Source organism: Ascaphus truei, chromosome 3, assembly GCF_040206685.1.
Source record: "Ascaphus truei isolate aAscTru1 chromosome 3, aAscTru1.hap1, whole genome shotgun sequence".
In the NCBI taxonomy this organism is placed as follows: Eukaryota; Metazoa; Chordata; class Amphibia; order Anura; family Ascaphidae; genus Ascaphus; species Ascaphus truei.
In genome coordinates, this window is record NC_134485.1 from 430,955,041 (window position 1) to 430,980,030 (window position 24,990).

Below are 24,990 nucleotides of genomic sequence, written 5' to 3' on the forward strand. Positions count from 1 at the left end.
ATTTGTATTATCTGTTATTTATATGATTGTCACGTGTATTACTGCTGTGAAGCGCCATGTAATTTAATGGCGCTATATACATACATACATACAAACATACATACATACATACGTACGTACATACATACAAACATACATACATACATACATACTTGCGTCCGTTTCATGATTGCCAGCAGCTGCCGCGAGTACGGCACCTTTCTTTATTCGTTTTTTTTGCTGGGGCGAATATCCCACGTAAATACATATGAATAAATGAATTCTGCGCGTAAACGTTGGAATAAGAGCCGAAAGCACAATGAGGTTTTACAGTTTTTTTTTAATTGTATTTGGCTGTTACAGAATTTAAAAAAAAACAAATATAAAAACATGGACGCAAAGTGAATTATACGCGTGAAACAAAGCGTCTGAATACTGATACGGAGACATTGAGCACAGCGCTGAAGCGTCTGCCGGCGGGGGTCACGCCTGACACTTTGCACGCTGCGTGGAGGGGACGGGGAGAAAGCGGACATTCAAACCCCACATTTCTGCTGTTAACACGCGGCAGCTGTATCTTTCCCGCGGTGGTGATACGGATAGAAAAATCGCCTCCGCAAACTCTTCCAAGTCATACATGTACATGTATACTAGACCCCTGGCAGCCACGGGGTTAACAGTGCCTGACAACTGCCCATTGCATCTACTTGGATTGTACGCAGTCGGCGCGTGCGAGTTTCCTCTGCGCCCAAACGCGTCGCACCAAGAAGTGACTCAGGACAGGTTTACGAGTGCATTTGAATGGAATATACACACTAGCGGTGGATAAAACGCCTGGTAATACGGGCCGCGCCGGGACACCCGCGAATGGACCAGTATGAGATCGGGGAGCACGGGGAGACGCGAGGGGAGGAGTCTCAGGTGCGGCTGATCAGGAATATGGTTTGTATTTACATTCCTTTAATGCCAGTCCATTCACTGAACAAAAATCCCATATACAGCCCCGGCGGGCAGATACCCTAATTGCCCCGGGTATTAGAAAGTAATTGCCCCGGGTATTAGAAAGTAATTGCCCCGGGTATTAGAAAGTAATTGCCCCGGGTATTAGAAAGTTTGACCTAGTGGTTAAAGTGTTTTGTTGTCAATACACACGGCTTTAGTTGGTTCAATTCCCCAACCAAATCCCAGGAGCTCAGCGTGCCCACTTGTAAATAAGTAATAATATTATAACTGTTCCCTACCCCCCGTGCTGCCCGGCGTTGCACCCCAGGGGCGCCTCTTCTATTACAATGGGGTAGGACTTTGGAATCAGAAGGCGCTATAGAAATACAAGATATGAATGACTCTGTTACCAACACCGTGCGCAGCGAGATCCCCGCCGCCTGCAAAGCTCGAAACGTAGCGTTTAATAAGACGAGAGAAGTCGGACGGGGGTGTATATAATATAAAATAATGCGGGATACCTACAATTACGCACCTAAATACTAATGGTAAAGACAAACGAAGAGACCAAAAGATACAGTTTGGGCTTGTTTGTGTCCCAGGCTGTATAAACATAGCACCTTAAAGTGTTGCTGACGGGGGGGTTAACAGAAACAGAATATGAGGGGGGCAGGGGGGCAGATTGCAGGGACTGACCCCCCCTTTGCTGCCGGATCAATGCATCGCTGGCCTCTCTGCCAGAGCAGGGAGTTCTGGGGGGGTGCAATGCATTAATGCAGGGCGTTCTCAACGCCAGTCCCCAAGATCCCTCCCCCAGCAGGTCAGGTTTTCAGGATATCCCTGCTTCAGCACAGGTGGCTCAATCAGTGGCTCAGTCGAAGACTGTGCTGAAGCAGGGGTATCTCCAATCCCTGGCCTGTTGGTGGCCCTTGAGGACTGGAGTTGAGAACGCCCTGCATTAAAGGGTTAATTATCCCAATGCATTCTGGTCCAAACCGGGGTGCACTGCAGGAGAGTCAGACGTGCCCGCCTCACGGTCACCCAATTTCTGAAGTGCACACCTGGCTGCAGTTGACTCGTAAGGAGTAAACATCCGCCTCCCCCCCCCCCCCCCCTGCTGACCGCAGGTCACCCGTAAAGCTACACTAACCAAAACAAGGCAAGCAGTTATGTAAACACAGCTGTCGCCCCTCGTAGGAACCCTCCCCCCCCCCGTCACCTCGCAGGGGGCCGCAGCTGGCCAGCGATACCATGTACGAGCCCCGGGGTTCTAATGGTCAGCAAGCATTATAACAGAGCTGTTAACGGACGGGCAATAAGGCACTCAGCAGCGGGCGGCAAAAACCAATCCTGGAACAATGCCACCGGTTCAATTCGGAGTAACATAATTCACCTCGCGACACAGCGACTTTTAACGCTGCGCAAGCCGATACTTTTTTTTTTGCAGTGCAGGAAGTTTCCACGCTGTGTCCAGCAGATGAAAATATCCCGTGCGTGCCCGTTCGCGTGTCTGCACCCCTGCCCTTCCCCATGATCTCTTAGCACACAATGGTTCCACTGCAGCCAGGGATTCTGGGTAAGGACATGCAAATGAGCACACAATGCTGCAGTAGAATAGTTGATTTTATACAACGCGGGGAGGAGTTTGAATGCTTTGCTAAAGTGATGCTTTCCCCCCCGCAGTGCGTGGAGTTTGCGTCCTGTAACGCACAGTAACTCACTTTACAGGGCATTAAATCCCCAGGCTGCGGGACGCGAGTCGCTCGACACTACAGTGGGTTTCATGCTTCAGGCGCTGGGTTTCCGGGCTTCCGTCACCACTAGGTGATATGCAGGCACTAAAGGTGGATAATGTCCAAGTGGCAGCACCCCTGCCGAGTGCCTTATTGCTCCCCCAAAAAATAATAATCAAGAAACACATAGGAAAGTGGCCACAAGCCGTGTGGAAATGATGAAGTGATTTATACATTTTTGGTGGGGGGTTACCACCCGAAAAGCCCCCCCCTCACCCCCCCCCCCCCCGGTTGCACCTATGCCCTACAAATACATGGATTTTTCCTTGACATTGACTATGACAGATTCCCTGCCCACCCCAGCAGACTAAGTAATGGGGGGCCCCCCAGACTCAGCGCCTGGGGGGCCACGGGTGGTGCATGGTTTCTGTTACTAGAAGTTAAATGTCCTTGGCGCTCACTTTCTTGGATTTCTCAGCTGTTTCCTGTAGGGAGGGACACAAGGAAGCCACAGTCAGTACATGGCAAGTTTTGCAGAGAATATACTCGGTGCTTTACCATGTTGGGTACAGCGTTTCCTTGGCAGACGTGTGTGTCTGTGTGTGTGTTGTTATGTAGGTGACGTGTGTGTGTGTTGTTATGTAGGTAGATCCAGAAACGTACACATGGCTTTTACAAAAAAAAGGCAACATAACACTGCGAGTCCTCGCTTTTCCGACACAATGCGTCCTGCAGACCCGCGTCGGAGACGGGACAGTCGGAAAGCGGGACCCATGTTAACCGGTGGCGGTTTCCGTCGGATACGCGAAAACCGCGGCAGATAATGAGTTCTTAGAGACTGCATTATGCGCCGTCGGAAAACGCATCCGAAGGAAAGCGAAACGTCGTAAAGTGAGGACTTCCTGTACTGTGAATCAGAGCAGGGGCGTGCAAACTTTTTTTTTATCTGCGCCCCCCCTGCCTGCTTTACCCCTCTGCTCTCCCCCCGCTGCCAGCTCTCCCCCTCCCTGCCTGCTCTCCCCTTCCCTGACTGCTCTCCCCCTCTGCTCGCGCCCCCCCCCGCCTGCTCTCCCCCTCCCTGCCTGCTCTCCCCTGTGCTCGCGCACCCCCTGCCTGCTCTCCCTCTCTGCTCGCGCCCCCCCTGCCTGCTCTCCCCCCCCGTCTGCTCTCCCCCTCTGCTCGCACCCCCCCTGCCTGCTCTCCCCCTCTGCTCGCGCCCCCCCTGCCTGCTCTCTTCCTCTGCTCGCGCCCCTCCCCGCCTGCTCTCCCCCTCCCTGCCTGCTCTCCCCCTCTGCTCGCGCCCCCTCTGCCTGCTCTCCCCCTCCCTGCCTGCTCTCCCCCTCTGCTCGCGCCCCCTCTGCTCACGCCCCCCCTGCCTGCTCTCCCCCTCTGCTCGCGCCCCCCCTGCCTGCTCTCCCCCTCTGCTCGCGCCCCCCCTGCCTGCTCTCCCTCTCTGCTCGTGCCCCCCCATCTCCCTTACCTTTTTTCCGGCATTATCTGACGTCACTACGTCATTTGACTCCGGGTTGCCATGGCGACACGTCGCCAGAAGCCGCCGGACACCAGGTAAGAGGGAGTTAGAGGCCTTGGGCGCTCCCCCGGCACTTAATTTAAACGTTGTGGGGAAGAGCGCGGGGCCTCTGTAAACGTCGCCCCCCCCCCCCCCAGAAAATTTTGCACGCCCCCCTAGTTTGTGTGTATTGGTCAGTAGCAGAGCAGTGTGTGTGGGTCAGTAGCAGAGCTGTGTGTGTGTGTGTGGGTCAGTAGCAGAGCTGTGTGTGTGTGTGTGGGTCAGTAGCAGAGCAGTGTGTGTGTGTGGATCAGTAGCAGAGCAGTGTGTGTGTCAGTAGCAGAGCAGTGTGTGTGTGTGGGTCAGTAGCAGAGCAGTGTGTGTGTCAGTAGCAGAGCTGTGTGTGTGGGTCAGTAGCAGAGCTGTGTGTGTGTGTGGGTCAGTAGCAGAGCAGTGTGTGTGTCAGTAGCAGAGCAGTGTGTGTGTCAGTAGCAGAGCAGTGTGTGTGGGTCAGTAGCAGAGCTGTGTGTGTGGGTTAGTAGCAGAGCTGTGTGTATCAGTCAGTAGCAGAGCTGTGTGTGTGTGTATCAGTCAGTAGCAGAGCTGTGTGTGTATCAGTCAGTAACAGAGCTGTGTGTGTGTGTGTGTGTGTCAGTAGCAGAGCTGTGTGTATCAGTCAGTAGCAGAGCTGTGTGTGTGTGTATCAGTCAGCAGCAGAGCTGTGTGTGTGTATCAGTCAGCAGCAGAGCTGTGTGTGTCAGTCAGTTGCAGAGCTGGGTGTGTGTGTGGGTCAGTGGCAGAGCTGGGTGTGTGTGTGGGTCAGTAGCAGAGCTGTATCAGTCAGTAGCAGAGCTGTGTGCGTGGGTCAGTAGCAGAGCTGTATCAGTCAGCAGCAGAGCTGTGTGGGTCAGTAGCAGAGCTGTGTGTGTGTGGGTCAGTAGCAGAGCTGTGTGTGTGTGGGTCAGTAGCAGAGCTGTGTGTGTGTGTATCAGTCAGTAGCAGATCTGTGTGTGTGTGGGTCAGCAGCAGAGCTGTGTGTGTGTGGGTAAGTAGCAGTGCTGTGTGTGTGGGTCAGTAGCAGAGCTGTGTGTGTGGGTCAGTAGCAGAGCTGTGTGTGTGGGTCAGCAGCAGAGCTGTGTGTGTGGGTCAGCAGCAGAGCTGTGTGTGCAGATCAGTAGCAGAGCTGTGTGTGTGTGTGGGTCAGTAGCAGAGCAGTGTGTGTGGGTCAGTAGCAGAGCTGTGTGTGTGGGTCAGCAGCAGAGCCGTGTGTGGGTCAGCAGCAGAGCGGTGTGTGTATCAGTCAGTAGCAGAGCAATGTGTGTGTGGGTCAGTTGCAGAGCAGTGTGTGTCAGCAGCAGAGGAGTGTGTGTGGGTCAGTAGCAGAGCAGTGTGTGTCAGTAGCAGAGCAGTGTGTGTGGGTCAGTAGCAGAGCTATGTGTGTGTGGGTCAGTAGCAGAGCTGTGTGTGTGTGGGTCAGTAGCAGAGCTGTGTGCGTGGGTCAGTAGCAGAGCAGTGTGTGTGGGTCAGTAGCTGAGCTGTGTGTGTGGGTCAGTAGCAGAGCAGTGTGTGTGGGTCAGTAGCAGAGCTGTGTGTGGGTCAGTAGCAGAGCTGTGTGTGTGTGGGTCAGTAGCAGAGCTGTGTGTGTGTGGGTCAGTAGCAGAGCAGTGTGTGTGGGTCAGTAGCTGAGCTGTGTGTGTGGGTCAGTAGCAGAGCAGTGTGTGTGGGTCAGTAGCAGAGTTGTGTGTGGGTCAGTAGCAGAGCTGTGTGTGTGTGGGTCAGTAGCAGAGCTGTGTGTGTGTGGGTCAGTAGCAGAGCTGTGTGTGTGTGGGTCAGTAGCAGAGCTGTGTGTGTGTGGGTCAGTAGCAGAGCTGTGTGTGTGTGGGTCAGTAGCAGAGCTGTGTGTGTGGGTCAGCACAACACCAGCATGTACTGTAGATGCAAAAAGTCTCCTCACCTGATGCTTTCTCAGCTCATCTACATATCTGGTCATATCCTCCTCAGGGCGAGCGTCCTTTCCTGAGGGGCCACAAACAGAGATACCGGTCATCAGATGTTCTGTATATCCAGAGGTTTAGAACAGCTGTGCGTGTGTGCGCGCATGCGTGCTACATATAGGATGACTAGTACATGTTCTGTATATCCAGAGGTTTAGAACAGCTGTGCGTGTGCGCGCGCATGCGTGCTACATATAGGATGACTAGTACATGTTCTGTATATCCAGAGGTTTAGAACAGCTGTGCTTGTGCGCGCGCATGCGTGCTACATATAGGATGACTAGTACATGTTCTGTATATGACATTAATGTTTAGCAGGGTATGCTGTGTATATTGGAGGATAGTATGCGTTCTGTATAAGGATAGAAGTTTCTACAGGGCACTGTGTATAATGGCAACTTGTACATGCCCTGTATATGAATATTAAGCTTGACTGGCCTGTGTGCATATAGAGGCTTATATGTTTCATCTATGTATATAACGGGTTTAGAAATTTGTGTATGTAAAAAGCTGGCTCATATTCTGCATATGTACAGTATACGGTTGGTATATACAAGGTCTGTATATGAATAGAAGTTTTGGCAGGAAAATGTCCATATATAGAACCCTCACACAAGCTATGTAAATGAACAGATGTTTTAGCATGTATAGTATCCATACAGGAAATGTTCTATGTATATAAGGACTGTGTGTATACAGAGATTTGCACATGTTCTGTATATAAGGACAGTGTGTATACAGGAGATGTCGCTGTTCTGCGCAGCGCAATGTGTATTGATTGACCCGTAGCCTGCGTTGGTTTTACGACTCTCACCGTCACACGCCATGGCGGTGCACACCCAGTTCCCACAGGCGCACACACAGCGGTTACACTGCACCTGCGTCTCCGCTCCATCCTCGTAGGTCTCATCTTCCAGGGCGCACTCTAAAAAAATGGAGGACAGCGTGAGCAGAAGGTCCCACTCCGGCTCCCATGGGGTTGGGTTACTACCTACGTAATGTCATCGCACGAGACCTGGGGGGCAGGGGGTGTTCTGTCACCCAACTCCTCTACCTTCAGTGCGGTACAGGGGGAGATGTGCAGTCGGGCGGTTGGCAGGGGACCCCGTGGACACTTACTTTTCTCGGGGGGGTTGAAGCTGGGGTTCAGACACTTAATAAACTCATTGAAGCTCAGCTTCCAGTCTGCATTCTCATCCGACAGCTCGATGAGAGCGTCAACGCACAGGCCCCTGGGGGGGGGGGGGAGAGGGAGAGGAGAGATTAGATTACTGCTCATTGTTATATAACTGAGGAGGCCGCTGTGAGGAACGCACGGGGGGCTGAATGTCACAGTGTCCTAGATACTTCAATAAGTTATGGTGAGTTCAAATTAAGTTGATAAAAGACGCTCCACAGTACAGTGTACAGCAATGATAAAGAACACGTATTCACAAGCATATTTCAGATATGTCCCCCATCCTGCTTTATGTCATAATCACCCAGCATGCAGTGCTGCTCCTGCAGCAAAGGATTCTGGGTAGTGACCTGTAAATGAGCACTCGCAGCGCGTCACTTTTTGCTGCTTTAAGCACATGCTGCCGGATTACACAGCTATTAGAGCAAAGCCTGGGTACAGGGTCCGAGATCCAGGGGTCTCAACGCCGGTCCTCACGCCTCCCCCAACTGGTCAGGTTTTAAGGATATCCTATCTCAGTGTTTCCCAACTCCAGGCCTCAGGGAACCCCAACAGGTCAGGTCTTAAGGATATCCCTGCTCCAGCACAGGTGGCTCAGTCAGCGGCTCAGTCATTTTGACTCAGCCACCTGTGCTGGAGCAGGGATATCCTTAAGACCTGACCTGTTGGGGTTCCCCGAGGCCTGGAGTTGGGACACACTGTCCTAGCTTCAGCACAGCTGGCTCAATGAGCCTCTGACTCAGCCACCTGTGCTGAAGCAGGGACTGATTGAGCCACCTGTACTGAAGCAGGGATATCCTGACAACCTGGCCTGTTGGGGGGATGGGGAGGGGGTGGGACATGCACGTGTATACTGGTATTACCTCTCTGGACATAGTGACCTGACCGGCTTGGGGGGCCACGGTATTTCCCTGGGCAGGGAGAGAGCAGGGCTGTTGCTAGGGGGCTGGGCAGCCTCCTCCATCCTGATTGGCTGCTGCTGGGTACTGCAGCCAATCAAGAGGAGATGTCTGAAGCCTGGGGTGGGGCCAAGGAGAGGAGGAAACAGCATGGAGAGAGAGGTGTGTGTGTGTCTCGAGCGCGTCGCAGCTTTCACCATTGTATCCAGTACATGGAGAAGCCGCCTGGGAACCCTACTACTTATGCGTATGGCGTTGCGTGACATTCTTTTTCCGTTTCTGCCACGTGTTCCACGTGGCCCCGTGGATTCGCACACCGGAGGATTCCCACCAATGTCTGAAGCGGTCTCTAAAATCAGGGATCCCCAGCACTAAAGCCACGACGTGGGAGTTCCTGTGATCATGTAAGCATTTACCCATCGGGACACGGGCCACGTTGGGGAACCACAAGGGTTTTAGAAGAACGTTTGGGTGTCGGTTTTTGCTGGTTGCTGTATATTCTCATAGAGAGAGTACCAAGTAGGCGATATCTTCATTAATGACCGGCCCTCCTTCTGTGCGCTGTATGTGGGCACGTTAGGCCTGGGCCATAGAGGGGGGAGCAGTTCGGAACCGCGCTGACGCTGAGGCTCGCCTGCTGAAATCTGCGCGATTTTATGCCCATGCAGGCGAGCCAGCGGGCGCGATCGGAGGCGGGGGGAGACTGAGGGAGGCGGGGCAGTGACGTCGCTGGGCCAATCGCCCGCGACGCACCGACGTCAACGTGACGGCGCCGACGTCACGGCGCCGTTGACGCTGCTCCGCGCTGATTGGATGTTGTCAGCCGACAGTGCTCTGAAAAACAGTTTGGCTGTCGGCTGAAAATTCCAGCGCCTCAGCACGCCTGCGGACGCTCGCGTGAGCCCCCTCTCAAGGCATCCTCATTGAGTATGCAGGGGCTCAGCGCAGAGCGTCCGCACGGCTCAGCGCGGCCTGTCCTTCTATGGACTCGGCCTTATAAGGGAAAATCTCCTTAAAAAAGGGTGTGTGTACCACGCACGCGCATTTTAAGTGAAACTTCTTTGCCTTTTATCGCTGCTTTGTCCCTGAAATTGTATTTGTGATGGTGAAGTTTTTAATTAAAAATCAAAACACAATTTCAGTGACAAAACGCAAAGAAGTTTGACTCAGAACGCGCGTGCTCGGATACCCCCGTTTTAGCTATTTGCACTTCTATATTTATACTAACTGTGAATTCCTTGTGTGTGAGCGAGAGTGAGTGTAAGAGAGTGTTAGAGTGGGGGGTGGGGGTGGGAGGGTGACCTGTGGGGGTGAGAGGGTGACCTGTGGGGGTGGTTGACCAGGGTGGGTGACTGACTGCGTCGGTGGGTGACTTTTGGGTGGAAATTGACTGACTGGGTGGGTGGGTGACTGACTGGGTGGGTGATTGACTGACTGGCTGGGTTACTGATCCACATGTGCAGCAGAGTTCACTATGGGTCAGGCAGCTGATCACTTCTGGGGTCCTGCGCTTGCGCACGTCACCGGGCAGGACTGCGCACGTCACCGGAGGGTTTGCGCACTTGCACCGTCGGGTCTGCACACGCGCGGCGCTGGCCAAGCCGTTTCTGCGCATGGGAAAATCAATGCGGGCTTCTGTGCATGCGCAGAGCGGCATGCCCGGCACAGTTTACAACCTCCTCTGCGCATGCGCTGCCTACGCGTGTGTCTTCCCCCTCCCTCCCCTCCCCCGACGTCACTGATGGCCTCTTCTGCCAGCAGTGACGTCACTTCCGTCATGGAATTTTGTTACAGCACAAGGGATTGCGCCTATCAAGACTCTGTAGGTGCCAGCAAAGGAGTTTCACTTCAAAAAATCTCCTTAAAAGAAATGAAAACAGACATTCTGACACACGTGTTGGTTATTGCACTCTGTGAGCCCCAGATTCCTGTCCTGGACTTTCACATTTTGTTACGGTGTGCGTGGTGGATCAGAACAAACCCACTTCTATAAGGGAACAAGATCCAGACACGAACCGGAGCACAGCCTCACCAATGCAACGTAGGACACACTTCTATAAGGGAACAAGATCCAGACAGGAACCGGAGCACAGCCTCACCAATGCAACGTAGGACACACTTCTATAAGGGAACAAGATCCAGACACGAACCGGAGCACAGCCTCACCAATGCAACGTAGGACACACTTCTATAAGGGGGCATTCCTACGCAATGCGCTGCAGGACTTTAACTCTATATGCAAAGTAAGAAGAAGGTAGGACAGCAGGGGTTATACATCGGAGACCCCTCACCTGAGGATTTTATTGGTCTCCTTGTCCATGTACGTGGTGATGTTAATCGCGGTCTCGTTCTGTTCCAGAAACTTTAGGAATTCGGAGGAATCCAGGCGGGAATCGCCATCGTCATAACTCTGCGGGCGAGACAAAAGGGTCTAAGTGTGTGCGGGGCGGTAACAAGGGGAGTGTGACTGTGTCTGAGTGTGTGCGGTAACAAGGGGAGTGTGACTGTGTCTGGGTGTGTGCGGGGCGGTAACAAGGGGAGTGTGACTGTGTCTGGGTGTATGCGGAGCGGTAACAAGGGGAGTGTGACTGTGTCTGAGTGTGTGCGGGGCGGTAACAAGGGGAGTGTGACTGTCTGGGTGTGTGCGGTAACAAGGGTAGTGTGACTGTGTCTGGTTGTGTGCGGGCCGGTAACAAGGGGAGTGTGACTGTCTGGGTGTGTGCGGTAACAAGGGGAGTGTGACTGTGTCTGGTTGTGTGCGGGCCGGTAACAAGGGGAGTGTGACTGTCTGGGTGTGTGCGGTAACAAGGGGAGTGTGACTGTGTCTGGGTATGTGCGGGGCGGTAACAAGGGGAGTGTGACTGTCTGGGTGTGTGCGGTAACAAGGGGAGTGTGACTGTGTCTGAGTGTGTGCGGTAACAAGGGGAGTGTGACTGTGTCTGCGTGTGTGCGGGGCGGTAACAAGAGGAGTGTGACTGTGTCTGGGTGTGTGCGGGGCGCTAACAAGGGGAGTGTGACTGTGTCTGAGTGTGTGCGGTAACAAGGGGAGTGTGACTGTGTCTGGGTGTGTGCGGGGCGCTAACAAGGGGAGTGTGACTGTGTCTGGGTGTTTGCGGGCCGGTAACAAGGGGAGTGTGACTGTGTCTGGGTGTGTGTGGTAACAAGGGGAGTGTGACTGTGTCTGGGTGTGTGTGGGGCGGTAACAAGGGGAGTGTGACTGTGTCTGGGTGTGTGCGGGCCGGTAACAAGGGGAGTGTGACTGTGTCTGAGTGTGTGCGGTAACAAGGGGAGTGTGACTGTGTCTGGGTGTGTGTGGGCCGCTAACAAGGGGAGTGTGACTGTGTCTGGGTGTGTGCGGGCCGGTAACAAGGGGAGTGTGACTGTGTCTGGGTGTGTGTGGTAACAAGGGGAGTGTGACTGTGTCTGGGTGTGTGCGGGCGGTAACAAGGGGAGTGTGACTGTGTCTGGGTGTGTGCGGGGCGGTAACAAGGGGAGTGTGACTGTGTCTGAGTGTGTGCGGTAACAAGGGGAGTGTGACTGTGTCTGGGTGTGTGCGGGGCGCTAACAAGGGGAGTGTGACTGTGTCTGAGTGTGTGTGGTAACAAGGGGAGTGTGACTGTGTCTGGGTGTGTGTGGTAACAAGGGGAGTGTGACTGTGTCTGGGTGTGTGTGGTAACAAGGGGAGTGTGACTGTGTCTGGGTGTGTGTGGTAACAAGGGGAGTGTGACTGTGTCTGGGTGTGTGTGGTAACAAGGGGAGTGTGACTGTGTCTGGGTGTGTGTGGTAACAAGGGGAGTGTGACTGTGTCTGGGTGTGTGCGGGGCGCTAACAAGGGGAGTGTGACTGTGTCTGGGTGTGTGTGGTAACAAGGGGAGTGTGACTGTGTCTGGGTGTGTGCGGGGCGGTAACAAGGGGAGTGTGACTGTGTCTGGGTGTGTGTGGTAACAAGGGGAGTGTGACTGTGTATGGGTGTGTGTGGTAACAAGGGGAGTGTGACTGTGTATGGGTGTGTGTGGTAACAAGGGGAGTGTGACTGTGTCTGGGTGTGTGTGGTAACAAGGGGAGTGTGACTGTGTCTGGGTGTGTGCGGGGCGCTAACAAGGGGAGTGTGACTGTGTCTGTGTGTGTGTGGTAACAAGGGGAGTGTGACTGTGTCTGGGTGTGTGCGGGGCGGTAACAAGGGGAGTGTGACTGTGTCTGGGTGTGTGTGGTAACGAGTGGAGTGTGACTGTGTCTGGGTGTGTGTGGTAACAAGGGGAGTGTGACTGTGTCTGGGTGTGTGCGGGGCGCTAACAAGGGGAGTGTGACTGTGTCTGGGTGTGTGTGGTAACAAGGGGAGTGTGACTGTGTCTGGGTGTGTGCGGTAACAAGGGGAGTGTGACTGTGTCTGGGTGTGTGTGGTAACAAGGGGAGTGTGACTGTGTCTGGGTGTGTGTGGTAACAAGGGGAGTGTGACTGTGTCTGGGTGTGTGTGGTAACAAGGGGAGTGTGACTGTGTCTGGGTGTGTGTGGTAACAAGGGGAGTGTGACTGTGTCTGGGTGTGTGCGGGGCGCTAACAAGGGGAGTGTGACTGTGTCTGGGTGTGTGTGGTAACAAGGGAGTGTGACTGTGTCTGGGTGTGTGTGGTAACAAGGGGAGTGTGACTGTGTCTGGGTGTGTGCGGGGCGCTAACAAGGGGAGTGTGACTGTGCCTGGGTGTGTGTGGTAACAAGGGGAGTGTGACTGTGTCTGGGTGTGTGCGGGGCGCTAACAAGGAGAGTGTGACTGTGTCTGGGTGTGTGCGGGGCGGTAACAAGGGAAGTGTGACTGTGTCTGGGTGTGTGCGATAACAAGGGGAGTGTGACTGTGTCTGGGTGTGTGCGGTAACAAGGGGAGTGTGACTGTGTCTGGGTGTGTGTGGTAACAAGGGGAGTGTGACTGTGTCTGGGTGTGTGTGGTAACAAGGGGAGTGTGACGGTGTCTGGGTGTGTGTGGTAACAAGGGGAGTGTGACTGTGTCTGGCTGTAATTCCAAAGCTCAATGCACTCACCCAAAGTATAAAAACAAGACATGTATTCAGCTTCCCATGTAAAGAATCATGTATCTAATATACAACAACATACTGTATATAAATACTGTATATAAATACTGTATATAAATACTGTATATAAATACTGCCGACCAAAGTATCAGAGGGAAACCTTTCAGGGTATAGAGAAGGTTGTGTAGAAAGCCAGTGCATCAGAAAAAACAAGTCCTGTTTGGCATAATAAACTGAGGTTTAGGATAAACTCCTTCAAGGTAAGCATATAGCATAACGAGGCCCTAATAGGGTTAGGGGACTAGTACCTCAGGGTACAGAGAAGCTCACACGGCCGTTTCACAGGCGCCCGCTTATGTGTTCGGATATTCACTTGTCATGTTTATCATATGGGGACCTCCAACATTCGATCACACACTCACACACGTGTATACCTGTAGTTAACCCTTTCAGTGCCCTCTGGCAGTGAACCGGTTTAAGCTGGATAAACCACTCTTATCTCTCAGGGCTGAATCGGTAAGCGATCTCATGAACTATAATTACAGGTTCAGAGGCAGCTCACCGCAGCCCTGGGGCCTTATTGTAACTGACCCAAGTATCCTAGCGCTTCCAAACTCTGGTTGCCGCGGCCACGCAGGGTCTGGTTGCCACGGTGACGCAGGGCCTGGTTGCCACGGTGACGCAGGGCCTGGTTGCTGTGGTCAGCTGTAAGGCTGGATGCCTCTGTCGCCCCTGAGGCCTCGGAATGGAAGATATGGAGGGGAATTTATTCCTGCTTAACCCCTTCCCTCCCAGAGACCTGATTCTGTTCTCCCGTGACTCGCAGCGGGAAATCCCACGAGATCTCCTAATTGGCACCGCAGGGGCGAGGCACGAAGGCAAATGCAGAGTCAAATTGAAGCAAACGGCGCCATTTTCATCTCGCGTTTCTTTGCGTCAGTGTCATGACGGGCTGAGGTGAGGTACGGAGCACTGCCGCAACGCCAAAAAAGAGGTGACTCCAATTAAAAAATGATCAGTTATTGAATCTCATGGATGTAGAACGGTAAACAAACGCAGCGACGCATTTCGCGCTTTATCAAGGTGGAATGCAGCAGTAAAAATCACCACATATAAACCCTCCATAGTGAGAACGTTACGCGCCAGCAACCCGTCAGCAAAAAAGCATCCATTGGCACCAGCGCGCACAACGTCAATCCCTATTGGCTCCTGTCTCGTTGAGCCCAAGACGGCGTGAAAAACTTTATTGGGAAACAGCAAAAACAAAGACAAAAAATGAACGGCCTTTGCTCCAGGTTTTCCATCACGTGCGACAGCTTACGTGTTGGAGAGCGTTAATAGGATTTAGGGGGGGGGGGAGGGGGCACAGGTTATAACGCGATGCGTCTCCGTGCGTCGCTTTCTTAACTGGTATCAGCGTTCCGAGAAATCCGCCATGTTGGAAATAGCGTAAACGTCTCGGAGAGCAATTTGTATTTCACGTAGGAAACTCTAACATCTGACTCGAACGCAAGCAAAAGATGGAGCAGCGCGCTTTACCGTGATACACCGCCCTCGCTGTGTTTATTTTATGTTACAATTAACACGAGGTGAAGGTAAAGCCGCAGTCCCTGTGCTTTAGGTTTTTATTATTGACCTGAACTGAGGGGGGACCCCCAGGGAACCCACCCCTCCCCCCCTCCGACTTTGGGTTCTGCCTTCGGGGTCACCAACAGAAAGAGTGACAAAACTAGTACCAACAGCCCCCAACTGTTCTGGTCATTTAAAAAAAATGACCATTTGCCATGAAGCAGCTTCCCCCCGTGCCAGAGAGGGTTTCAGTCCCATTCTAACTCAATGCACTGATCTCTTCGCCACATAGTCAAGTCCACAAACTGCAGCCATTCGGTAGAGCCCCGAAAGCGGGCCGCTTTAACATTCCCAAAGATATAAAACAGGAATCACTGCGGAAAGCAGAAAAATAGCTGTCAGCCCGTGTGTGTTTTTAAAAGTGTAAGCAGAGAATGCCAGGCCGGCCCCTGGGGATAAGGATATTGTGTGGCAGGGGCTGTCTGAAATCACAAGGTATTGTCAGCCAGCCCCTGACAGGGAGCCTGCAATTATACTTAATAACAAGTGTCTATAACCCCACCGGAAGCAGCCGGGAGCCCGAGGCTTAACGTGCACAAAGGCTGCGTTATTAACCGTTACAAAGCTGCGCTGGACTGTCAGGAATTAGGCTCTCGTGCCCCCACATCACCTTGTGCCCCCCGCCCCCCTTGTGCTCTCTCCGCGTGCCCCCCCCTGTGCTCTCTCCGTGTGCCCCCCCTGCTCTCTCCGCGTGCCCCCCTGCTCTCTCCACGTGCCCCCCCTGCTCTCTCCACGTGCCCCCCCTGCTCTCCGCGTGCCCCCCCCCCCGTGCTCTCTCCGCATGCCCCCCCCCTGTGCTCTCTCCGCGTGCCCCCCCCTGCTCTCTCCACGTGCCACCCCCCCTGTGCTCTCTCCGCGTACCCGCACTCCGGCAGGCATCACCATGGCAAAAAACCTCTCTCAACTTAAACTGCGGTCACAGTCCATATATATATGTGTGTAGCACACGCCGTGTGTATAAAAAGTGTAGCACACGCCGTGTGTATATAAAGTGTAGCACACGCCGTGTGTGTATATATAAAGTGTAGCACACGCCGTGTGTATATATAAAGTGTAGCACACGCCGTGTGTATATATAAAGTGTAGCACACGCCGTGTGTATATAAAGTGTAGCACACGCCGTGTGTATATAAAGTGTAGCACACGCCGTGTGTATATATAAAGTGTAGCACACGCCGTGTGTATATATAAAGTGTAGCACACGCGTGTGTATATATAAAGTGTAGCACACGCCGTGTGTATATATAAAGTGTAGCACACGCCGTGTGTATATATAAAGTGTAGCACACGCCGTGTGTATATAAAGTGTAGCACACGCCGTGTGTATATAAAGTGTAGCACACGCCGTGTGTATATATAAAGTGTAGCACACGCCGTGTGTATATAAAGTGTAGCACACGCCGTGTGTATATAAAGTGTAGCACACGCCGTGTGTATATATAAAGTGTAGCACACGCCGTGTGTATATATAAAGTGTAGCACACGCGTGTGTATATATAAAGTGTAGCACACGCCGTGTGTATATATAAAGTGTAGCACACGCCGTGTGTATATATAAAGTGTAGCACACGCCGTGTGTATATAAAGTGTAGCACACGCCGTGTGTATATAAAGTGTAGCACACGCCGTGTGTATATATAAAGTGTAGCACACGCCGTGTGTATATAAAGTGTAGCACACGCCGTGTGTATATATAAAGTGTAGCACACGCCGTGTGTATATATAAAGTGTAGCACACGCCGTGTGTATATATAAAGTGTAGCACACGCCGTGTGTATATATAAAGTGTAGCACACGCCGTGTGTATATATAAAGTGTAGCACACGCCGTGTGTATATATAAAGTGTAGCACACGCGTGTGTATATAAAGTGAAGCACACGCCGTGTGTATATATAAAGTGTAGCACACGCCGTGTGTATATATAAAGTGTAGCACACGCGTGTGTATATAAAGTGTAGCACACGCCGTGTGTATATATAAAGTGTAGCACACGCCGTTTGTATATATAAAGTGTAGCACACGCCGTGTGTATATATAAAGTGTAGCACACGCCGTGTGTATATATAAAGTGTAGCACACGCGTGTATATATATAAAGTGTAGCACACGCCGTGTGTATATATAAAGTGTAGCACACGCCGTGTGTATATATAAAGTGTAGCACACGCCGTGTGTATATATAAAGTGTAGCACACGCCGTGTGTATATATAAAGTGTAGCACACGCCGTGTGTATATATAAAGTGTAGCACACGCCGTGTGTATATATAAAGTGTAGCACACGCCGTGTGTATATATAAAGTGTAGCACACGCGTGTGTATATATAAAGAGTAGCACACGCCGTGTGTATATATAAAGTGTAGCACACGCCGTGTGTATATAAAGTGTAGCACACGCAGTGTGTATATATAAAGTGTAGCACACGCGTGTGTATATAAAGTGTAGCACACGCCGTGTATATAAAGTGTAGCACACGCCGTGTGTATATATAAAGTGTAGCACACGCAGTGTGTATATATAAAGTGTAGCACACGCGTGTGTATATAAAGTGTAGCACACGCCGTGTGTATATATAAAGTGTAGCACACGCCGTGTGTATATATAAAGTGTAGCACACGCCGTGTGTATATATAAAGTGTAGCACACGCGTGTGTATATATAAAGTGTAGCACACGCCGTGTGTATATATAAAGTGTAGCACACGCGTGTGTATATATAAAGTGTAGCACACGCCGTGTGTATATATAAAGTGTAGCACACGCCGTGTGTATATATAAAGTGTAGCACACGCCGTGTGTATATATAAAGTGTAGCACACGCCGTGTGTATATAAAGTGTAGCACACGCCGTGTGTATATAAAGTGTAGCACACGCCGTGTGTATATATAAAGTGTAGCACACGCGTGTGTATATATAAAGTGTAGCACACGCCGTGTGTATATATAAAGTGTAGCACACGCCGTGTGTATATAAAGTGTAGCACACGCCGTGTGTATATAAAGTGTAGCACACGCCGTGTGTATATATAAAGTGTAGCACACGCCGTGTGTATATATAAAGTGTAGCACACGCGTGTGTATATATAAAGTGTAGCACACGCCGTGTGTATATATAAAGTGTAGCACACGCCGTGTGTATATATAAAGTGTAGCACACGCCGTGTGTATATATAAAGTGTAGCACACGCCGTGTGTATATAAAGTGTAGCACACGCCGTGTGTATATAAAGTGTAGCACACGCCGTGTGTATATATAAAGTGTAGCACACGCCGTGTGTATATAAAGTATAGCACACGCCGTGTGTATATATAAAGTGTAGCACACGCCGTGTGTATATATAAAGTGTAGCACACGCCGTGTGTATATATAAAGTGTAGCACACGCCGTGTGTATATATAAAGTGTAGCACACGCCGTGTGTATATATAAAGTGTAGCACACGCCGTGTGTATATATAAAGTGTAGCACACGCGTGTGTATATAAAGTGAAGCACACGCCGTGTGTATATATAAAGTGTAGCACACGCCGTGTGTGTATATAAAGTGTAGCACACGCCGTGTGTATATATAAAGTGTAGCACACGCCGTGTGTATATATAAAGTGTAGCACACGCCGTGTGTATATATAAAGTGTAGCACACGCCGTGTGTATATATAAAGTGTAGCACACGCGTGTATATATATAAAGTGTAGCACACGCCGTGTGTATATATAAAGTGTAGCACACGCCGTGTGTATATATAAAGTGTAGCACACGCCGTGTGTATATATAAAGTGTAGCACACGCCGTGTGTATATATAAAGTGTAGCACACGCCGTGTGTACACTGGCGACACACTTTATTCGAGCTCGGCTATTCCCACGAATTCGGGTATACCCAGGTGTATTGAGGTTTGTGACTGTTTTCTGCCCGAGTGCATTGAGTTATTTTCCAGGCAGGGATTGGAGCATTTTATTCCCGCTGGCTGCAATACTGCACAGTATATATATATATACTGCATTACAATTCAGGAATTTATGCCATCTGGTAGACACGCGAAGCATTGCAGCCTATTAAATCCTAATCATTATCATTTAACAGATCAGCCGCCCGTCAGCCAGGCATGAACCCAGGCTGGGAAGGCAAACGCAACGGGGCTTGTCAGAGGTGAGGAGCGGCGCATTCCAGGTATCTGCCAGGTACATACTGGGTATTTGCTCGAATAAAGTGTGTCGGTGCAGTATATATAAAGTGTAGCACACGCCGTGTGTATATATAAAGTGTAGCACACGCGTGTGTATATATAAAGTGTAGCACACGCCGTGTGTATATATAAAGTGTAGCACACGCCGTGTGTATATAAAGTGTAGCACACGCCGTGTGTATATAAAGTGTAGCACACGCAGTGTGTATATATAAAGTGTAGCACACGCGTGTGTATATAAAGTGTAGCACACGCGTGTGTATATAAAGTGTAGCACACGCCGTGTGTATATATAAAGTGTAGCACACGCAGTGTGTATATATAAAGTGTAGCACACGCGTGTGTATATAAAGTGTAGCACACGCCGTGTGTATATATAAAGTGTAGCACACGCCGTGTGTATATATAAAGTGTAGCACACGCGTGTGTATATATAAAGTGTAGCACACGCCGTGTGTATATATAAAGTGTAGCACACGCCGTGTGTATATATAAAGTGTAGCACACGCCGTGTGTATATAAAGTGTAGCACACGCCATGTGTATATATAAAGTGTAGCTCACGCAGTGTGTATATATAAAGTGTAGCACACGCCGTGTGTATATATAAAGTGTAGCACACGCCGTGTGTATATATAAAGTGTAGCACACGCCGTGTGTATATATAAAGTGTAGCACACGCCGTGTGTATATATAAAGTGTAGCACACGCCGTGTGTATATATAAAGTGTAGCACACGCCGTGTGTATATAAAGTGTAGCACACGCCGTGTGTATATAAAGTGTAGCACACGCCGTGTGTATATATAAAGTGTAGCACACGCCGTGTGTATATATAAAGTGTAGCACACGCCGTGTGTATATAAAGTGTAGCACACGCCGTGTGTATATATAAAGTGTAGCACACGCCGTGTGTATATAAAAAGTGTAGCACACGCCGTGTGTATATATAAAGTGTAGCACACGCCGTGTGTACAGTATATAAAGTGTAGCACACGCCGTGTGTATATATAAAGTGTAACACACGCAGTGTGTATATATAAAGTGTAGCACACGCCGTGTGTATATATAAAGTGTAACACACGCAGTGTGTATATATAAAGTGTAGCACACGCCGTGTGTATATATAAAGTGTAGCACACGCCGTGTGTATATATAAAGTGTAGCACACGCCGTGTGTATATAAAGTGTAGCACACGCCGTGTGTATATAAAGTGTAGCACACGCCGTGTGTATATATAAAGTGTAGCACACGCCGTGTGTATATAAAGTGTAGCACACGCCGTGTGTATATATAAAGTGTAGCACACGCCGTGTGTATATATAAAGTGTAGCACACGCCGTGTGTATATATAAAGTGTAGCACACGCCGTGTGTATATATAAAGTGTAGCACACGCCGTGTGTATATATAAAGTGTAGCACACGCCGTGTGTATATATAAAGTGTAGCACACGCGTGTGTATATAAAGTGAAGCACACGCCGTGTGTATATATAAAGTGTAGCACACGCCGTGTGTATATATAAAGTGTAGCACACGCGTGTGTATATAAAGTGTAGCACACGCCGTGTGTATATATAAAGTGTAGCACACGCCGTTTGTATATATAAAGTGTAGCACACGCCGTGTGTATATATAAAGTGTAGCACACGCCGTGTGTATATATAAAGTGTAGCACACGCGTGTATATATATAAAGTGTAGCACACGCCGTGTGTATATATAAAGTGTAGCACACGCCGTGTGTATATATAAAGTGTAGCACACGCCGTGTGTATATATAAAGTGTAGCACACGCCGTGTGTATATATAAAGTGTAGCACACGCCGTGTGTATATATAAAGTGTAGCACACGCCGTGTGTATATATAAAGTGTAGCACACGCCGTGTGTATATATAAAGTGTAGCACACGCGTGTGTATATATAAAGAGTAGCACACGCCGTGTGTATATATAAAGTGTAGCACACGCCGTGTGTATATAAAGTGTAGCACACGCAGTGTGTATATATAAAGTGTAGCACACGCGTGTGTATATAAAGTGTAGCACACGCCGTGTATATAAAGTGTAGCACACGCCGTGTGTATATATAAAGTGTAGCACACGCAGTGTGTATATATAAAGTGTAGCACACGCGTGTGTATATAAAGTGTAGCACACGCCGTGTGTATATATAAAGTGTAGCACACGCCGTGTGTATATATAAAGTGTAGCACACGCCGTGTGTATATATAAAGTGTAGCACACGCGTGTGTATATATAAAGTGTAGCACACGCCGTGTGTATATATAAAGTGTAGCACACGCGTGTGTATATATAAAGTGTAGCACACGCCGTGTGTATATATAAAGTGTAGCACACGCCGTGTGTATATATAAAGTGTAGCACACGCCGTGTGTATATATAAAGTGTAGCACACGCCGTGTGTATATAAAGTGTAGCACACGCCGTGTGTATATAAAGTGTAGCACACGCCGTGTGTATATATAAAGTGTAGCACACGCGTGTGTATATATAAAGTGTAGCACACGCCGTGTGTATATATAAAGTGTAGCACACGCCGTGTGTATATAAAGTGTAGCACACGCCGTGTGTATATAAAGTGTAGCACACGCCGTGTGTATATATAAAGTGTAGCACACGCCGTGTGTATATATAAAGTGTAGCACACGCGTGTGTATATATAAAGTGTAGCACACGCCGTGTGTATATATAAAGTGTAGCACACGCCGTGTGTATATATAAAGTGTAGCACACGCCGTGTGTATATATAAAGTGTAGCACACGCCGTGTGTATATAAAGTGTAGCACACGCCGTGTGTATATAAAGTGTAGCACACGCCGTGTGTATATATAAAGTGTAGCACACGCCGTGTGTATATAAAGTATAGCACACGCCGTGTGTATATATAAAGTGTAGCACACGCCGTGTGTATATATAAAGTGTAGCACACGCCGTGTGTATATATAAAGTGTAGCACACGCCGTGTGTATATATAAAGTGTAGCACACGCCGTGTGTATATATAAAGTGTAGCACACGCCGTGTGTATATATAAAGTGTAGCACACGCGTGTGTATATAAAGTGAAGCACACGCCGTGTGTATATATAAAGTGTAGCACACGCCGTGTGTGTATATAAAGTGTAGCACACGCCGTGTGTATATATAAAGTGTAGCACACGCCGTGTGTATATATAAAGTGTAGCACACGCCGTGTGTATATATAAAGTGTAGCACACGCCGTGTGTATATATAAAGTGTAGCACACGCGTGTATATATATAAAGTGTAGCACACGCCGTGTGTATATATAAAGTGTAGCACACGCCGTGTGTATATATAAAGTGTAGCACACGCCGTGTGTATATATAAAGTGTAGCACACGCCGTGTGTATATATAAAGTGTAGCACACGCCGTGTGTACACTGGCGACACACTTTATTCGAGCTCGGCTATTCCCACGAATTCGGGTATACCCAGGTGTATTGAGGTTTGTGACTGTTTTCTGCCCGAGTGCATTGAGTTATTTTCCAGGCAGGGATTGGAGCATTTTATTCCCGCTGGCTGCAATACTGCACAGTATATATATATATACTGCATTACAATTCAGGAATTTATGCCATCTGGTAGACACGCGAAGCATTGCAGCCTATTAAATCCTAATCATTATCATTTAACAGATCAGCCGCCCGTCAGCCAGGCATGAACCCAGGCTGGGAAGGCAAACGCAACGGGGCTTGTCAGAGGTGAGGAGCGGCGCATTCCAGGTATCTGCCAGGTACATACTGGGTATTTGCTCGAATAAAGTGTGTCGGTGCAGTATATATAAAGTGTAGCACACGCCGTGTGTATATATAAAGTGTAGCACACGCGTGTGTATATATAAAGTGTAGCACACGCCGTGTGTATATATAAAGTGTAGCACACGCCGTGTGTATATAAAGTGTAGCACACGCCGTGTGTATATAAAGTGTAGCACACGCAGTGTGTATATATAAAGTGTAGCACACGCGTGTGTATATAAAGTGTAGCACACGCGTGTGTATATAAAGTGTAGCACACGCCGTGTGTATATATAAAGTGTAGCACACGCAGTGTGTATATATAAAGTGTAGCACACGCGTGTGTATATAAAGTGTAGCACACGCCGTGTGTATATATAAAGTGTAGCACACGCCGTGTGTATATATAAAGTGTAGCACACGCGTGTGTATATATAAAGTGTAGCACACGCCGTGTGTATATATAAAGTGTAGCACACGCCGTGTGTATATATAAAGTGTAGCACACGCCGTGTGTATATAAAGTGTAGCACACGCCATGTGTATATATAAAGTGTAGCTCACGCAGTGTGTATATATAAAGTGTAGCACACGCCGTGTGTATATATAAAGTGTAGCACACGCCGTGTGTATATATAAAGTGTAGCACACGCCGTGTGTATATATAAAGTGTAGCACACGCCGTGTGTATATATAAAGTGTAGCACACGCCGTGTGTATATATAAAGTGTAGCACACGCCGTGTGTATATAAAGTGTAGCACACGCCGTGTGTATATAAAGTGTAGCACACGCCGTGTGTATATATAAAGTGTAGCACACGCCGTGTGTATATATAAAGTGTAGCACACGCCGTGTGTATATAAAGTGTAGCACACGCCGTGTGTATATATAAAGTGTAGCACACGCCGTGTGTATATAAAAAGTGTAGCACACGCCGTGTGTATATATAAAGTGTAGCACACGCCGTGTGTACAGTATATAAAGTGTAGCACACGCCGTGTGTATATATAAAGTGTAACACACGCAGTGTGTATATATAAAGTGTAGCACACGCCGTGTGTATATATAAAGTGTAACACACGCAGTGTGTATATATAAAGTGTAGCACACGCCGTGTGTATATATAAAGTGTAGCACACGCCGTGTATATAAAGTGTAGCACACGCCGTGTGTATATATAAAGTCTAGCACACGCCGTGTGTATATATAAAGTGTAGCACACGCCGTGTGTATATATAAAGTGTAGCACACGCCGTGTGTATATATAAAGTGTAGCACACGCCGTGTGTATATAAAGTGTAACACACGCCGTGTGTATATATAAAGTGTAGCACACGCCGTGTGTATATAAAGTGTAGCACACGCAGTGTGTATATATAAAGTGTAGCACACGCCGTGTGTATATATAAAGTGTAGCACACGCAGTGTGTATATATAAAGTGTAGCACACGCAGTGTGTATATATAAAGTGTAGCACACGCAGTGTGTATATATAAAGTGTAGCACACGCCGTGTGTATATATAAAGTGTAGCACACGCCGTGTATATATAAAGTGTAGCACACGGCGTGTGTATATATAAAGTGTAGCACACGCCGTGTGTATATATAAAGTGTAGCACACGCCGTGTGTATATATAAAGTGTAGCACACGCCGTGTGTATATATAAAGTGTAGCACACGCCGTGTGTATATATAAAGTGTAGCACACGCCGTGTGTATATATAAAGTGTAGCACACGCCGTGTGTATATATAAAGTGTAGCACACGCAGTGTGTATATATAAAGTGTAGCACACGCCGTGTGTATATATAAAGTGTAGCACACGCGTGTGTATATATAAAGAGTAGCACACGCCGTGTGTATATATAAAGTGTAGCACACGCCGTGTGTATATAAAGTGTAGCACACGCAGTGTGTATATATAAAGTGTAGCACACGCGTGTGTATATAAAGTGTAGCACACGCCGTGTATATAAAGTGTAGCACACGCCGTGTGTATATATAAAGTGTAGCACACGCAGTGTGTATATATAAAGTGTAGCACACGCGTGTGTATATAAAGTGTAGCACACGCCGTGTGTATATATAAAGTGTAGCACACGCCGTGTGTATATATAAAGTGTAGCACACGCCGTGTGT

General features: G+C 49.2%; 1 protein-coding gene across 1 annotated transcript; it reads right to left on the bottom strand.

The window, feature by feature from the left end:
• Positions 1–299: 299 nt before the first annotated feature.
• On the bottom strand, positions 300–10,666 carry FSTL1 (follistatin like 1). Its single transcript, XM_075592904.1, has 5 exons — positions 10,526–10,666; positions 7,278–7,390; positions 6,973–7,083; positions 6,119–6,180; positions 300–3,139 (listed from the first exon to the last, which is right to left on the bottom strand). The coding sequence occupies exons 1-5, from the start codon at positions 10,552–10,554 to the stop codon at positions 3,095–3,097; spliced, it is 360 nt and encodes a 119-aa protein (XP_075449019.1). The 5' UTR covers positions 10,555–10,666; the 3' UTR covers positions 300–3,094.
• Positions 10,667–24,990: the final 14,324 nt, after the last annotated feature.